At 49.0% G+C, this 18,168-nt stretch overlaps 1 protein-coding gene across 1 annotated transcript; it reads left to right on the forward strand.

Annotated features, from left to right (window-relative positions):
- The first annotated feature begins 2,404 nt into the window (after positions 1 to 2,404).
- Positions 2,405 to 9,647, forward strand: LOC140402408 (uncharacterized). The gene is made up of 2 exons (XM_072490172.1): positions 2,405 to 2,461; positions 7,740 to 9,647. The coding sequence occupies exon 2, from the start codon at positions 7,830 to 7,832 to the stop codon at positions 9,486 to 9,488; it is 1,659 nt and encodes a 552-aa protein (XP_072346273.1). The 5' UTR covers positions 2,405 to 2,461; positions 7,740 to 7,829; the 3' UTR covers positions 9,489 to 9,647.
- The last annotated feature ends 8,521 nt before the right edge of the window (positions 9,648 to 18,168 follow it).

Here is an 18,168-nt window from a genome sequence, read left to right on the forward strand (position 1 = left end):
TCATTCTCGCTCAGATTCATTCTCGCTCAGATTCATTCTCGCTCAGATTCATTCTCGCTCAGATTCATTCTCACTCTCTGACCCATTCTCACTCAGATTCGTTCTCACTCAGATTCGTTCTCACTCAGATTCGTTCTCACTCAGATTCGTTCTCACTCTCTGACCTATTCTCGCTCAGATTCATTCTCGCTCAGATTCATTCTCGCTCAGATTCATTCTCACTCAGATTCATTCTCACTCAGATTCATTCTCACTCTGACCCATTCTCACTCAGATTCATTCTCACTCAGATTCATTCTCACTCAGATTCATTCTCACTCTGACCCATTCTCACTCTGACTCATTCTCACTCTCTGACTCATTCTCACTCTGACTCATTCTCACTCTGACTCATTCTCACTCTGACTCATTCTCACTCTGACTCATTCTCACTCTGACTCATTCTCACTCTGACTCATTCTCACTCAGATTCATTCTCACTCAGATTCATTCTCACTCAGATTCATTCTCACTCTGACCCATTCTCACTCAGATTCATTCTCACTCAGATTCATTCTCACTCAGATTCATTCTCACTCAGATTCATTCTCACTCAGATTCATTCTCACTCAGATTCATTCTCACTCTGACTCATTCTCACTCAGATTCATTCTCACTCAGATTCATTCTCACTCAGATTCATTCTCACTCAGATTCATTCTCACTCAGATTCATTCTCACTCAGATTCATTCTCACTCTGACTCATTCTCACTCTGACTCATTCTCACTCAGATTCATTCTCACTCAGATTCATTCTCACTCAGATTCATTCTCACTCTGACTCATTCTCACTCTGACTCATTCTCACTCAGATTCATTCTCACTCAGATTCATTCTCACTCAGATTCATTCTCACTCTGACCCATTCTCACTCAGATTCATTCTCACTCAGATTCATTCTCACTCAGATTCATTCTCACTCAGATTCATTCTCACTCAGATTCATTCTCACTCAGATTCATTCTCACTCTGACTCATTCTCACTCAGATTCATTCTCACTCAGATTCATTCTCACTCAGATTCATTCTCACTCAGATTCATTCTCACTCAGATTCATTCTCACTCAGATTCATTCTCACTCTGACTCATTCTCACTCTGACTCATTCTCACTCAGATTCATTCTCACTCAGATTCATTCTCACTCAGATTCATTCTCACTCAGATTCATTCTCACTCAGATTCATTCTCACTCTGACTCATTCTCACTCTGACTCATTCTCACTCTGATTCATTCTCACTCAGATTCATTCTCACTCAGATTCATTCTCACTCAGATTCATTCTCACTCTCTGACCCATTCTCACTCTGATTCATTCTCACTCTGACTCATTCTCACTCAGATTCATTCTCACTCAGATTCATTCTCACTCAGATTCATTCTCACTCAGATTCATTCTCACTCAGATTCATTCTCACTTAGATTCATTCTCACTCAGATTCATTCTCACTCAGATTCATTCTCACTCTGACTCATTCTCACTCTGACTCATTCTCACTCAGATTCATTCTCACTCAGATTCATTCTCACTCAGATTCATTCTCACTCAGATTCATTCTCACTCAGATTCATTCTCACTCAGATTCATTCTCACTCAGATTCATTCTCACTCAGATTCATTCTCACTCTGACCCATTCTCACTCAGATTCATTCTCACTCAGATTCATTCTCACTCAGATTCATTCTCACTCAGATTCATTCTCACTCAGATTCATTCTCACTCAGATTCATTCTCACTCAGATTCATTCTCACTCAGATTCATTCTCACTCAGATTCATTCTCACTCAGATTCATTCTCACTCAGATTCATTCTCACTCAGATTCATTCTCACTCAGATTCATTCTCACTCAGATTCATTCTCACTCAGATTCATTCTCACTCTCTGACCCATTCTCACTCTGACTCATTCTCACTCTGACTCATTCTCACTCTGACTCATTCTCACTCTGACTCATTCTCACTCTGACTCTTTCTCACTCTGACTCATTCTCACTCTGACTCATTCTCACTCTGACTCATTCTCACTCTGACTCGTTCTCTCGCTGACTCGTTCTCACTCTCGCTGACTCATTCTCACTCTCGCTGACTCGTTCTCACTCTCGCTGACTCGTTCTCACTCTCGCTGACTCGTTCTCACTCTCGCTGACTCGTTCTCACTCTCGCTGACTCGTTCTCACTCTCGCTGACTCGTTCTCACTCTCGCTGACTCGTTCTCACTCTCGCTGACTCGTTCTCACTCTCGCTGACTCGTTCTCACTCTCGCTGACTCGTTCTCACTCTCGCTGACTCATTTCACTGATATGTGAACACTCCCCGATTCTCACACTCATTTGTTCTCACTGGTTCCTTCAGAGGAGTTCAAGCATCTCTAGCTATTCGCCTTGTTGCACCCTGTCCAGGCAACTGCGTATAAAAGAGGTAAGCCTGTTCAAAAAGGTCAGGCCATTCAACCATGTGAGACATTCCAGGCAAGTTGAGTCCTCGTGCTCACAATCACTCACTTTCCAGGAGCTGTAGGTTTGTGAGGGACATAGCTCCCTAACCCAGGGAGGGCAAAGGTAGTTACAGAGCCTAATGCAAATCATGGGTCTACCTTAGATAGTCTTTCGGGTTCAGTGATGGTGGTCACTCACAAGCAGTCCCTGCATCTTATGTTCAGGATAGTACCTTAACATCCAAGCAATAGAGAAAGCTGCACGGGGGAAGGAACCCAATACCTTGTCTTCCACACTTGCTTTCACACCATTTTCCAGTGTGCAGACCGGGGAAATTTTAATGAGCTGAAGCCAGCTACAAATTGTTAAGATGCTTTATTAGACAGACATCAAATGAAAGAACATCCCAAAAGACCATAGACCATAAGACGTAGCAGCAGAAGTAGGCCATTCGGCCCATCGAGTCTGCTCCACCATGCAGTGTGATCATGACTGATCTGATGTGATAATCCTCAACTCCACTTTCCCACCTTATCCCCATAACCCTCGATTCCCTCACTGGTTAAAAATCTGTCTCAACCTTGGAACATACTTAGCGACCCAGCCTCTACAGCTCTCTGCGGTAAAGAATTCCACAGATTCACTCCCCTCGGAGAGAAGAAATTCCTCCTCATCTCTGTCTTAACTGGGCGACCCCTTACTCGAGATTAAGCCCTCTGGTCCTAGACTCTCCCAGTCTCGGGGAAACAACCTCTCAGCATCGACCCTGTCAAACCGCCTGAGAATCCGATATGTCTCAATAAGGTCACCTCTCATTCGTCTAAACTCCAATGAGCACAGGCCCAACCTACTCAACCTCTCCTCATAAGAAAATCCCTCCACACTCTGGATCAACCGAGTGAACCTTCTCTGGACTTCCCCCAATGTTAGTAATCTTTCCCTAGATAAGGGGGCCAAAATTGTTCACAGAATCCATGGTGTGAGACCAGAACTGTTTACAATATTCCAGAGTAACAGTTCCAATTCACTTCAAACCTTTCTTCATGAATAAGAAAAATGATAAACTATCTTGCTTGCTTTCAATTAACTAAGAGTTGCCTCAGTAAGGCCACCAAGGGCCTAAGCTGACTCATTCTCAGGCCAACAAGGGCCTACGCTGCACCGAGTTACACAATAAAACTGCCCAGACGTCCCTTTCCTCTGTCTCAGCTGGTCCACTGCGCCCAGTTCTGGCCACCATACTTTAGCAAGGATGTGAAGGGCCTTGAGAAGAGATTTGCCAGAATGGTTTCAGAGACGGGGGATTTTAGCTGCAAGCTTAGGCTGAAGAAGCTGGGTTTGACCTCCTTGGTGCAAAGGAGGTTGAGGGGCGACCTGGTCGAGGTCGACAAGATTAAGATAGGTTTAGGCAAGGCTGTTGCCATTAGCTGATCGTTCAAGGTCTAGGAGGACATAGATTTCAATTTTCGGGCAAGAGATATGGGGGTGGGACGGGGAATGTGAGAAAGAGTCCTTTTTTTTAAGCACAGTGAGCGGTAATGACCTGGAGCTCACTGACTGGGTTGCTGTGCAGAGGGCCAGCATGAACCCGGTGGGCCGAATGGCCTCCATCTGTGCCCTGAAGGCGCCTTCCCAACAAACTTAATTTCAACTGTTGTAATTCTCAAACATAGGAAGGTGAGGAACAGTTGCTGGAGTAGGCCATATAATCCTTTGTGTTTATTCTGTCATTCAATTGGATCATTGCTGATGTTCTGCCTCAACTCTACTTTCCCACCTGTTCTCATGCAGTCGACCCATCAGAATGATCCTGGACCTCAGAGGGTTAATCACAAGGGCAGATTGTTATAAATCTGGCTCATATTCCCTTGCGTTCAGGTTCTTTTTAAAAAATAAATTTAAAGCACCCCATTCCCCCCTCCCCCCCCCCCCCAATTAAGGGGCAATTTAGTGTGCCCAACCCCCACCTACCCTGCACACCTTTTGGGTTGTGGGGACACGAGGAGAATGTGCAAACTCCACACAGACAATGACCCGGGGGGGGGTGGGGGCCGGGATCAAACCCAGGTCCTCGGTGCCGTGGGGCAGCAGTGCTAACCACTGCGCCACCCTGCCGCCCACAGCCAGAGAAATCGGGCCAAAGTATTTCCCCTGACTGAGGAATCAGAAATGAGGAATCGTGGGTTTCGCACCCCCCCCCACAACCCAAACTTGTGCAGGATAGGTGGATTGGCCACGCTAAATTGCCCCTTAATTGGAAAAAATGAATTGGATACTCTAAATTTAGAAATATGGGATTGTAATCTTAAAATTAGAGATAGACTAAGGGAAACTAGGAAGTATTTTTCACGAAAAGGAAAGTAGAATCTGCAACAAATGGAGTTTTCATTACTGGGATAGATATATTTTTATTAGATACGGGTAACAAGGGACATGGAACAAGTAGGGAAAACTGGAGTTAAGATACATGTCAATCAGGATCCTATTTAGTGGCAGAACACACCTCCTGTTCCTCTGGCTTGGTGAGAATTTTAAACTGGTGCAAATCCACTAAAATATAACAAACTCCACCGGAGAAATGGTGCACTGCACTGCTGGAACGCACCAAGACTCCTTAGGCAGCATCTTCCAAACCCACAACCACTACCATCTAGAAGGACGAGGGCCACAGACACATTGGAATGCTACTTCTTGGAGGTTCCCCTCACCAAGCCACTGACCACCCTGACTTGGAAATATATCTGCCGCCCCTTCACTGCCGCTGGGTCAAAACCCTGGAACTCCCTCCCTAACAGCACTGCGAGTGTACCTACATCTCCGGGACTGCAGAGGTTCAAGAAGGCGGCTCACCATCACCTTCTCAAGGGGCAATTAGTAATGGGCAATAAATGCAGGGCCCAGTCAGCATCTCTTGAATGAATTAAAAAATAGATTCCTATTCAATAGACCTCCAGTCCATGGGTTGATTTGCCCACCGATTGGTACTTTGTACAGGGGTGACCGGGAACATTGAGCCTGAACCTTCACTCTGTGGCATGGCTGTGCTTTTAGGAAACACTAATGTCATGGGACTGCCCAGGAATTCAGAATGGTCCAGCACAGAGGAGGGCCATTTGACCCATTGTGATCATGCTATTTCAATAAGCTGTCAATTTAATGAGCTGTGTGTTTTGCCATGTTCCCGCAATCTGCACATTTGCCCTTCTCATGCATCAATTCCCTTTTGCAAATTGCTATTCCAATCTTTTTAAGGCAGTGCAAAATTGTAACAACCCACCGCGTAAAATAACCTCATCCTCCCCCCTAATTCTTTTGCCAATTTCCTTTCAAATCTGTGTCCCTTTGGTTACTGACCCTCCTGCTCCCATTGTCTCCTTGTTGTCTATCAAAACCCAAGGCTAGCATAAGAACATAAGAACTAGGAGCAGGAGTAGGCCATCTGGCCCCTCGAGCCTGCTCCACCATTCAATGAGATCACGGCTGATCTTTTGTGGACTCAGCTCCACTTTCCGGCCCAAACACCATAACCCTTAATCCCTTTATTCTTCAAAAAGCTATCTATCTTTATCTTAAAAACATTTAATGAAGGAGCCTCTACTGCTTCACTGGGCAAGGAATTCCATAGATTCACAACCCTTTGGGTGAAGAAGTTCCTCCTAAACTCAATCCTAAATCTACTTCCCCTTATTTTGAGGCTATGCCCCCTAGTTTTGCTTTCACCCGCCAGTGGAAACAACTTGCCCCCATCTATCCTATCTATTCCCTTCATAATTTTATATGTTTCTATAAGATCCCCCCTCATCCTTCTAAATTCCAACGAGTACAGTCCCAGCCTACTCAACCTCTCCTCGTAATCCAACCCCTTCAGCTCTGGGATTAACCTAGTGAATCTCCTCTGCACACCCTCCAGTGCCAGTACGTCCTTTCTCAAGTAAGGAGACCAAAACTGAACACAATACTCCAGGTGTGGCCTCACTAACACCTTATACAATTGCAGCAGAACCTCCCTAGTCTTAAACGCCATCCCTCTAGCAATGAAGGACAAAATTCCATTTGCCTTCCTAATCACCTGTTACACCTGAAAACCAACTTTTTGCGACTCATGCACTAGCACACCCAGGTCTCTCTGCACAGCAGCATGTTTTAATATTTTATCATTTAAATAATAATCCCTTTTGCTGTTATTCCTACCAAAATGGATAACCTCACATTTGTCAACATTGTATTCCATCTGCCAGACCCTAGCCCATTCACTTAGCCTATCCAAATCCCTCTGCAGACTTCCAGTATCCTTTGCACTTTTTGCTTTACCACTTATCTTAATGTCGTCTGCAAACTTGGACACATTGCCCTTGGTCCCCAACTCCAAATCATCTATGTAAATTGTAATAGCAGCGCGGGTTAAATTCCCGTACCGGCCTCCCCGAACAGGCGCCGGAATGTGGCGACTGGGGGCTTTTCACAGTAACTTCATTGAAGCCTACTCGTGACAATAAGCGATTATTATTTTATTTACTTTTTTAAAATTAAAAATAAATAAAATTAGAGTACCCAATCAATTTTTTCCAATTAAGGGGCAATTTAGCACGGCCAATCCGCCTGGCCTACACTTCTTCAGGTTGTTGGGGTGAAACCCACGCAAACACGGGGCGAATGTGCATACTCCACATGGACAGTGACCCAGAGCCGGGATCGAACCAGAGACCTCGGCGCCGTGAGGCAACAGGGCTAACCCATCCGCCACCGTGCTGCCCATAAGTGATTATTATTAATTTTCAACACCTCAATTAAATGTACCATAATCCTCTCTCTGGGGGACCCCCTACTTGTCCACTCCCTCCACGTAACTGAAGTCCTTCATCCCTAATCCCATTATCCAGTAACTCTCCTCCATACCCTAAGGATATGGCATCCTTCCCAAAAGGGTGGGGCCCAGAACTGGACGTGATAGTGAAGGGAGAAGGTCTCGAACTGTTGGTGCTGAAAAATTGGTGAATTTGGGTTCTGTGTTAAAATTGGTCGCTTACCCTGCCAGCTGTATACCCTCAGCCAAGCCTGTTTGCACTCACCAGGGTGCCTTTGAGCAAGTAATGTTACCTTGCAGTCAACAGTTACATGAGACCATACCCCATCGATATTGAATATTCAGGTGCTGTTGAATAGATCAGCAGCCCCACATTGTTCAGCTGCTGGTGGTTCCACTCCAGCTTAGTCACCATTATACCCTCCAATCACCAGACATGTCCAAAATTGTTTGGCAGATCAAAAGACAATCCGGAAAACCAATCAACATCGAGGGAAGGTTTGGTGATGCCTCAACGTGGCCCAACCTTGACAAGCAGAATCTCACGATGAACAGAAAACCATTGGTGGAAAATTCCATCAACTCAGGTCTTCAGGATGAAGCAGAATTGAAGATTGTGTGGACAGGATCCCTGAACCCCAAGGGGCTTCAATCTATTGGGGCGCTGCCCAGCTCCAGCTCTGATCCCAGGCTGATTGGTCCTTCAGAGGTGATTGAGGGCACGGGACTGAGGATCGAGAGTGTTTTCTCTTTCAGCGGCTACACATGCATTCCTGAGGAGCCTCAGCAGACAGTGGCCCACTGGAATGATGGCATTCCCAACCAGGATGAGGGACTCAGTGGGAATTGCGATTCTGATGAACCGTCCATTCCAGACGGCCTTGCGCAGAATACATCTGCCAGCCCAGTGACACACCTTTGTGCATCTGCCCAGCGATCTCCCAGGTACAGACCCCAGCCTCTGGACAACCCGAAACTCCATTCCCATCCTCGCAGATGTTTAATTTGTCACAAGACCTTCAGGAGCCTCTCCACCCTACACCTGCACACAAAGTACAGCAACATGCACAATCCTAGTTTTACCAAATACTTGAAGAAAGTAACCCCGCCTTTTTTAGAAGGGGCCATCCACTTGTACCGGGGACCAGCAGCAGAACGCGGAGAAAGCAGATCTCTGAGCCCAACTCCATGTGCAAGAGTCTCGAGGGAATCCCTACCTGCGGTTGCTCAGCCCCTCTCCAGGGCTGGCATTAGCTTCGCAGTCAGAGATTGCAAAGTGAGTTCAGAAATACTAGCTTCTTCGGGCGAGGGAGAGGACATTGGGCTACCATTGATGGACTGCCTGTTGAATAAACCCCTTGCAACCCCTGCAGACATTAATGGAGCCAGGGCAGACTGGCTGAATGATGTTCCAATGAAGTTCAATGAAGACCTCGATCAAAGCCCCTTTTCTGAGCCTGATGTTGGATCTTACACTGATGATATTCCCCTGGAAGTGGACCTTTGGTCAATGCCACCTTGCCCAGTGGCACAGACCCTGGCATCATCCACCCAACAGCCCGCTGAAGACGCCAGTGCCTCAGCCTCATCCCAGCCAGTGAGCATCCCTAAACATCATTCCGAAGCCTGTTGGTGCCCGGCGTGCCAGAGCATCTTCACGAGCATCCGGGCCTTGCAAGGTCATGCAAAGAACTGCCAGCCTCATGGACTCAACCCTTGGGCGTGCTTGAGCAGAGGTCAGCCTCTGCCTGAGAGTGTGCCCAGGCAGCCACGATGTGTGCCACGTGGGGCAGCAGCGAGCAGGAGGGCCCCTGCCCCATGCCCAGCCCGTTTCATCCCCATGTCCAAATGCTTCTACCTGGCGCTGGCCGGGGGCCAGCACTACCACGTCTGCAACATCTGCGACCTCTGGTGCGCCGACGAGCGGAGCCTGGGTTTGCACTTGAAGGTCCACTTCTGGAGGAGGAACTACCACTGCTGCCTGTGTGACCGGGCCTTTCACACGCCCAGTTGTTGCTGGAGGCACCAGGAGAAACACAGCAGCCACCCCCACTACAGGTGCTCCCCCTGCGGCAGCATCTTTGGCGACTACGCCCCACTGAAAGAACACATGAGGAACTCTCACCAGGTCAACCTGGAGCTGACAGACAACGACACCTACCAAGAGGCGATCAGCAAAGCAGCCACCTATGAAATGATCGCCTGATGGGCTCCTTGCTGACGCTCCTAAGTGCAGAGGTTGCCAACTCTGGTTCAAAGCCTCTCCTGACTTGCCTTCCCTGGCAAATTGGAAACTGGTATGAGACAATGCTTGAATGTCAGTAATTTTCCACCCCCCATCTCTAATATTAATAAACAGAAGTGTTCAAATGAAACAATCATTCTTTTTTAATGCTCTATGATTTCCCATTCCTCGCGTATTTAGAACAGTGTCTATGTTGTCTCTGATACTGGTCTCGAACCCTGGAGGACCCGGACCAATCCTGGAGGGTTGGCAACAAAATACTCTTTTGCTGATCTTTGTTGAGATAGGCAGCGTGCAACAGCAGCTTGTCACCGTACAGTAACGTCGTAGACCTTGCAAGGTATTTATGGAAAGTGTCAGTGATATCTCATGAGGTTGCACCATCAATATTCCAGTCAAACTCACTCGGTTCCGCCACCTCCCTCCAATCAGATGTGGTGGAGTCCTAAACCATCGCAGGGTCAGAAACTCTGCTCGCTAGGATCAGGCCAGAAGGAGTCTATTCAGTCCACTGGGTCAAAGCCATTTATTGCCAGTGTGATTTGAAGCCATTATTCATGCCTGTGAGGGTCCACAAGCTCACATTGTGCTGGGCCACGGGTCTGCGGTTGTACTCCCTCGCCCCCGGCCCCCACCCCATGCAGCCGCTATCAGTTGGGAATTCTGTAGCGAGCTGCCAAATAGAGAGACCAGGCTGTGGTGAACGTATTATAGTAACCATTCACCACTGTACTACATTGCTGTTGCCCATGTGGGCTCCACCTATGGACCATTGTACTGTACTACACCGATTGTATCATGTTGGTGCCCTTGTGGGCTCCGCCCTTGGCTCCGCCCCCTTGAGGGGAGGTATATAGAGCAGCTGCCCTGTAGGCGGCTCTCACTTGCAGAGCAGTCGCAGGCAGGCACTGTTCTAGTCGATTAAAGCCACTGTTCACTTCAACGCTCTGTCTCGTGTGAATTGATGGTCGCATCACAGGCCCCTCGTGGCAGAAGGAGGAGAGACCCAACAGGTTCCAGAAGGTTCTGCACTGCAAAAATAAATGTCTTGATGGCGCTCCTTCAGCTGCTTTGTGAGAGCTGGGGTATTCACGGTGTACTCCCCTGGATCCCATCACTTGAGGGCAAGGAACAGAGAGCGAACACCACTGAATCCTGGTTCAGTCAGCAGACCACAGCTGGATTAGGTGTTAACACAGGGTAAAGCAGTATGTCTGGGCCAGGGGGTGGGGAGCAGGCTGGGGAGGAGGAGGAGGGGACACAAGGGGGTGGGGGAGCAGGCTGGGGAGGAGGGGGGCGGACACAAGGGGGTGGGGGAGCAGGCTGTGGAGGAGGGGGGGCGGACACAAGGGGGTGGAAGAGCAGGCTGGGGAGGAGGAGGAGGGGGCACAAGGGGGTGGGGGGGCAGAATGGGGAAGGGGAGGGGACACAAGGGGGTGGGGGATCCGGCTGGGGAGGAGGAGGGGGCACAAGGAGGTGGGGGGCCAGAATGGGGAAGGGAAGGGGAGGGGACACAAGGGGGTGGGGGAGCCGGCTGGGCAAAAGGAGGGGACACAGGGGGGTGGGGGAGCCGGATGGGGAAGAGGAGGGGACACAAGGGGGTGGGGAGCAGAATGGGGAAGAGGAGGGGACACAAGGGGGTGGGGAGCAGGCTGGGGGGGAGCAGGGGGCACAAGGGGGTGGGGGGGCAGAATGGGGAAGGGGAGGGGACACAAGGGGGTGGGGGAGCCGGCTGGGCAAAAGGAGGCGACACAAGGGGGTGGGGGAGCTGGATGGGGAAGAGGAGGGGACACAAGGGGGTGGGGAGCAGAATGGGGAAGAGGAGGGGACACAAGGGGGTGGGGAGCAGAATGGGGAAGAGGAGGGGACACAAAGGGGTGGGGAGCAGGCTGGGGAGGAGGAGGGGTAATAAGGGGGTGAGGGAGCAGGCTGGGGAAGAGGAGGGGAACACAAAGGGGTGGGGAGCAGAATGGGGAAGAGGAGGGGACACAAGGGGGTGGGGAGCAGAATGGGGAAGAGGAGGGGACACAAGGGGGTGGGGAGCAGGCTGGGGAGGAGGAGGGGTAATAAGGGGGTGAGGGAGCAGGCTGGGGAAGAGGAGGGGAACACAAGGGGGTGGGGGAGCAGGCTGGGGAAGAGGAGGGAACACAAGGGGGTGGGGGAGCAGGCTGCGGAAGAGGAGGGGACACAAGGGGGTGGAAGAACAGGATGGGGAGGAGGAGGGGACACAAGGGGGTGGGGGAGCAGGCTGGGGAAGAGGAGGGGACACAAGGGGGTGGGGAGCAGGCTGGGGAGGAGGAGGGGATACAAGGGGGTGGGGGAGCTGGCTGGGGAGGAGGAGGGGATACAAGGGGGTGGGGGAGCAGGCTGGGGAAGAGGAGGGACACAAGGTGGTGGGGGAGCAGGCTGGGGAAGAGGAGGGAACACAAGGGGGTGGAGGAGCAGGATGGAGGAGGAGGGGACACAAGGGGGTGGGGAGCAGGCTGGGGAAGAGGAGGGGAAACACAATAATACTGCGGGATCTTCGACATCCACCTTGAGGGCGAATGGGACTTCGATATATCTGCTCAATGAAATTCAGCACTCAGATAGCACAACACAGCCGACTTTAATTGGTGCTAACAGTTCTCCAAATTGGAGCTACATCTCTGAGATCAGTGAAAGACTTGGAGGGTTGGAACTTCATCTCATAAAACAATCAACAGAAGTTCCAGAAACAGATTGCATTCAAAAAATAAAATCTTATGGATATCCAAATAGAAAACCTCCCAGAGGAGAACGTTCTATCAAAATATCTCCTGCACCCATGTTGCCTTCCAGAGATCCACATCACCTACATGCATGTTCTTCCAGATCTTAGGCCATTACTTAACCGGATACATTGACCCCTGTGGCATTTACTAAGGGTTTCCTTTTTAATTCATTCATGGGATGTGGACATCACTTGCTCGTCCAACATTTATTGCCCATCCCCAATTGCCCTTGAACTTTGTGGCTTGCGAGGCCATTTAGGAGCCAACGACATCACAATGGATCTGGAGTCATGTGTCGGCCAGGCCGGGTAAGGATGGCAGATTTCCTTTCCTAAAGGGCATCTGGGAATCTACGACAACTGACGATGGCTTCGTGGTTGTTAATTCCAGATTCTTACAGAGGTCAGGGCATGCTCCATTGATGACCTCTGCCTTTTAGCTACCTCACCTTTCCTGCCCTGGCCCCTTGTTGGATGGCTGGAAGAGATTGGTGTTGTGGAACCGTGTAGTTGGATGCCAGACATGGATGCCAGTACATGAGCTTATCACTAATCGCATGGTCTCAAACACAAAGCCTAGGGGCGCGAGGCAGGCTGCATCGACTAACCTTGAATTTCCTTTGAGTCAAAAAAATCAAAGGCTGATTTGAGCGAGTTGATTAAAGGATCTGATAGGGCAGATAGAAAGCAATGATTTTCCAAAATGAGGTGGCCCAACCTTACAATTCGAACGTTCAGGGTTGATGTCAGAAGGCATGGAGTCAGTTCAAAGTTTGAAAACGGTGATTCGGAACAGGAGCAGGTTATTTAGTGCCTTGAGCATGTTCCGTCATCTACTGGGATCCTGCCTGATCTCCAACCTAGCTCCATATTCTTACTTTTGCCCCCTACCCCTTAATACCTTTGGTTGCTCATTAATCTAGCTATCTCAGGTTTAAAATGAACAGTCGCGGGGCAGCACGGTGGCGCAGTGGGTTAGCACTGCTGCCTCACGGCACCGAGATCCCAGATTCGACCCCGGCTCTGGGTCACTGTCCGTGTGGAGTTTGCACATTCTCCCCAGTGTTTGCGTGGATCTCGCCCCCACAGCCCAAAAATGTGCAGGGTAGGTGGATTGGCCATGCTAAAATTGCCCCGTAATTGGAAAAAATTAATTGGGTAACTCTAAATTTAAAACAAAATTAACAATTGCATCAATGTCATTGCATCAATTATCATTTGCGGAAGAGATCTGAATTTCTACCACCTGTTGTGTGTCGAAGTGTTTCCTAATCTCACTCCTGATAGATCTGGCCCTAATTTTTAGACACTGCACCAAGTCCTAGATTCTCCAACCATTGGAAATACTTTCTCCCTATCCACCCGAATGGTTCCTCTTTGTATCTTGAAAACTTTAATCAGATCAACCCATAACCTTCCAAATTCATTCTGGTAAATCTACACGCGAAGGCTAATCTATTATTCCTAAAGTTATCCTACAGTTCCAGAGCCCATGGTTAAGTGGGATATAGTTCCAAGGGTGTGATCCTGGCTGGGATACACTTCCTTTAGGAATACTGAGTGTCAATGGGGTAATTGTCCATTTGGACATTACAGTCAACTCTGCTCTCATCATGAGTGTCAGGTCAGCAGCACGGTGGCATAGTGGTTAGCACTATGGCTTCACAGCACCAGGGTCCCAGGTTCGATTCCTGCTTGGGTCACTGTCACTGTCCCTGGCGTGGATTTCCTCCGGGCGCTCCGGTTTCCTCCCACAGTCCAAAGAAGTGCAGGTTAGGTGAATTGGCCTTGCTGAATTGCCCTTAGGTTAGATGGGGTTGCTGAGTTACGGGGATAGGGTGAAGGTGTGGGCTTAAATAGGGCGCTCTTTCCAAGAGCCGGTGCAGACTCGATGGGCTGAATGGTCTCCTTCTGCACTGTAAATTCTATGATTCTATATCCCCATTTCCCAATTGAGGGTGACTGGACAATACCGGAAACCATATCACAATGCATCCTTGGAATTGAAGCACTTAAGGGGAAAGTAAATAAAAGCTTGGTGTAGACCATCTAACCCCTCAAGGCTGCACCACCATTTAATAAGATCATGACCATTCCTTAATTTCAAATCCACTTTCCCACCCGATCCCCATAATTCCTTAATTCCTTCCGGATCCACAAGCATATCAAGGACAGGACATCCACGGCTCGCTGGGATAGAGAATTCCTGAAATCCACAGCCCACCCGAGAGAGAAAATGCCTCCGAAATGGCTGTGCCCTATGTTGTATCTATCACACTTCCTGCACCAGCCAAGCTACCAGTGCATCATATGGAGCTGTGCCTGCGACTTCATGGAACCCCGTAGGTCACAGAAGGAGGCCATTTGGCTCACCAGGCCCTCTGCCAACTCTTTGATAATGCCACTTACTACCTCTTTCCTCTGCAAATCTTTCAAGTGAAGATCCAATTCCCTTAAAAAGATACCATGAACCACTTGCACCACCTCAGGCAAAACGTTCCTGATAACAACTCGCTACATAATAAGAAACTCCGGGCCCCCTTTAGCCCTGTTGCCACTTCTCTCAAACCTATATTCTCTGGTTACCAGTTGCCAATGGAAACAATATTGTTTTCCATTTGTTTTTCATCAGAACTCTTCATAATTGTAAATATCGATTCAATCTGCCCTGAACAATCTCCGCTCCAAGGAACATAGAACATGCAGTGCAGAAGGAGGCCATTCGGCCCATCGAGTCTGCACCAACCCACTTCAGCCCTCACTTCCACCCTGTCCCCATAACCCAATAACCCCTCCTAACCTTTTTTGGACACTAAGGGCAATTTATCATGGCCAATCCACCTAACCTGCACGTCTTTGGAGAACAAGACCATCTCCTCTTGTTTCTCCACTTTACAGAAGTTCCTCATTCCTGCTCCCAATCTAGTAAATCTTCTCTACACCACCTCCAATGCTTTAATATCCTTCCCAATGTGCGGTGCCCAAAAGTGGGACAATACTCTAGTTGAGACTTAACTTGCGACTAATGAAGGGTCATTCTAATATGTGACCTGATCTGCATGGTGCCAAGAACACAAACTGACTCCAACTCTCAAAAGATCTAGCTCCGCACACCACAGGTCAGATTGTAATGCCGTGCCAAGAGTCCCTCTTGCACTCACTCAGATTTACCTCGGAGTGTGTGACACATCATGAAAATCACCTATACCAGCATCGCTGTTCACCAGGGATCCACCATCTTTCTTTCTTTGGAAGAAATAGGGAAGTTAAACAGATTTTATAAAGGATTCTATAGGTAAGTGCGGTACTGAGCTTGGTGTGATAATGAGCGACAGTGACTGGCAGACCCCAGGATCCAGCTATGGTCTGTGATCAATTAACTTGGTTCACTAAGGGCGGCATGTGGTTAGCACCGGGGCTACGGCGCGGAGGACACGGGTTCGAATCCCGGCCCTGGGATACGAGGAGCGATTACACCGACCAGGGTTTTATGAAATGAAAATCGCTTATTGTCACAAGTCGGCTTCAAATGAAGTTACTGTGAAAAGCTCCTCGTCGCCACATTCCGGCGCCTGTTCGGGGAGGCTGGTACGGGAATTGAACCGCGCTGCTGGCCTGCCTTGGCCTGCTTTAAAAGCCAGCGATTTAGCCCTGTGCTAAACCAGCCCCTACATTCCCTCGTACTTACAAGGTTAAGTGGTGATTTGATCAAAGTTTTCGAGATATTAAGGGGAGCAAATAAGAGTAGATTCGGAGAAACTATTCCCGTTTGCTTTGGGGAGTCTAAGGCTAGGGGGCAGAATCTTAATATTGGAGCCAGGGGGTGGCACGCTGGCGCAGTGGATAGCACTGCTGCCTCACAGAGCCGAGGTCCCAGGTTCGATCCCGGCTCTGGGACACTGTCCGTGTGGAGTTTGCACATTCTCCCCGTGTCTGCGTGGGTTACACCCCCACAACCCTAAAGATGTGCAGGCTAGGTGGATTGGCCACGCTAAATTGCCCCTTAATTGGAAAAGAAAAATAATTGGGTACTCTAAATTTATTTTTTTTAAACTTGGTTCAGTGAATGGTCAGCACACTAGATTTGGTGCGTGTGTTTGCGCGTGTGTGTGTGTGGTGTTATGTATGAGGGTTGGTGTGTGTTTGAGTGTTGGTATATGAGTGATGAGTATGTGTGAATAAGTGTGTGAGTGAGACTGTTAATGTATGGTTGTGTGGGTCAACTTTTTAAAAAATAAATTTAGAGTACCCAATTATTTTTGTTTCCAATTAAAGGGCAATTTAGCGCGGCCAATCCACCCACCCTGCATATCTTTGGGTTGTGGGGGTGAGACCTATGCAGCCACGGGAGAATGTGCAAACTCCACATGGACAGTGACCTGGGGCTGGGATCGAACCCGGGTCATCAGCGCTGTGAGGCAGCAGTGCTAGCCACTGCGCCACCGTGCTGCCCGGCTTTTAGTCGACTTGAGTGCTAGTGTTTGTGTGAGAGTTTGTGCATGTGATTGTTAGATTGTGGGCGAGTTAATGTCTGTGTTAGTTTGCGTGAGATGCCACGTGTCAATGTGTGAGTGAGCGCTTGTGTGTGTGTGCGTGTGTGTGTGAGTGTAGTTGTTCGTGAATTTTTGTCTGTGCGTGCGTTAGAGTGAGTGAGTGTTAGTATGTGTGGGTTTGTGTTTGAATGTGAGTGAGTGGTGCATATGTGTGCGAATGAGTGACTGACTGGGGACCAACTGATATTGAGGCTCCCATTCAGCAATCAGAAGCTCCAAAGCCCAATGTTAATGAGTGAGGTTGTCTCTTTGACAGAGGTACATTGTACACAGGTAGAGTGGCCAGTCTGGCTGAGTTTGGGAGACTGTCATGCCTGTAATATCCCGCATTGGGACTTACGGGATGGGAATGATTGTCTTCCCGTGGTCCTTGTGGAGTATGAGCTCCCCCGCTAGGGGTGGGGGATCTCTATTAACCTCTGTGTAAAAGGTCGGCCAGAGAGAGAGGAACCCAGTAGGGATCGACCGGGTCGTGTCTGCATCGTATTGTAAATAAAATTAAAGTTCCTTACTCACCGTGGGCTCCCCATTTTCTGACTAAAATGCCCATTGGAGGTCTTTCAGAAGATAAAGGACCAAAATCATTGTGCATATCCTCCAGGGAAAAAACAGGGAGGGAAAGAGGGAGCCGGACCGGAATGCTCGGTAGGTGCAAATAAACGTTCTACTCCCTTGCAGTCCAAAATGATGTCTCCCTTACCAAGTGGAGGCACAACGCAAACACAGTGAGGTCCTTCCATGGAGTGATATATAATTTGTCTCTGGCGAGCCAGGAAATAACTAATGACCAGGAACATTTGCTCAGCTCTACTCCAGTGCGATTCACTTGCGAATATGTGAGGCCAGCAAATCCTGTGCCAATCTTGTCAGCTAATTTAAAAACCTCGGGAGACGAGCTCTCAATCGTGAGACTACCTCTCGATTCCAGAGATTTTTATTCATTCATTGTTACAACCTGCCCGGATCCTATTGGCTGGGGACAATTGGTTACCCATCCTTGGGGTAAATGAGCTCCCCCAAAGTGGGGGGAGGGGAGGGCTAAAGCTAAAGGGAACTCAATTTATATCCCACTTTGCTGGAGGGGCAGAGAGGTGGAATGGGGGGATGGGGGGAATGGGGGGAATGGGGGGGAATGGGGGAATGGGGGGGAATGGGGGGGGATGGGGGAATGGGGATGGGGGGAATGGGGGAATGAGGGGATGGGGGATGGGGAATGGGGGAATGGGGGAATGGGGGGAATGGGGGGGATGGGGAAATGGGGGGATGGGGGGAATGGGGGGATGGAGATGGGGGAATGGGAGAATGGGGGGGATGGGGGAATGGGGGGGAATGGGGG

Source organism: Scyliorhinus torazame, chromosome 25 (genome assembly GCF_047496885.1).
Source record: "Scyliorhinus torazame isolate Kashiwa2021f chromosome 25, sScyTor2.1, whole genome shotgun sequence".
Classification (NCBI taxonomy): Eukaryota; Metazoa; Chordata; class Chondrichthyes; order Carcharhiniformes; family Scyliorhinidae; genus Scyliorhinus; species Scyliorhinus torazame.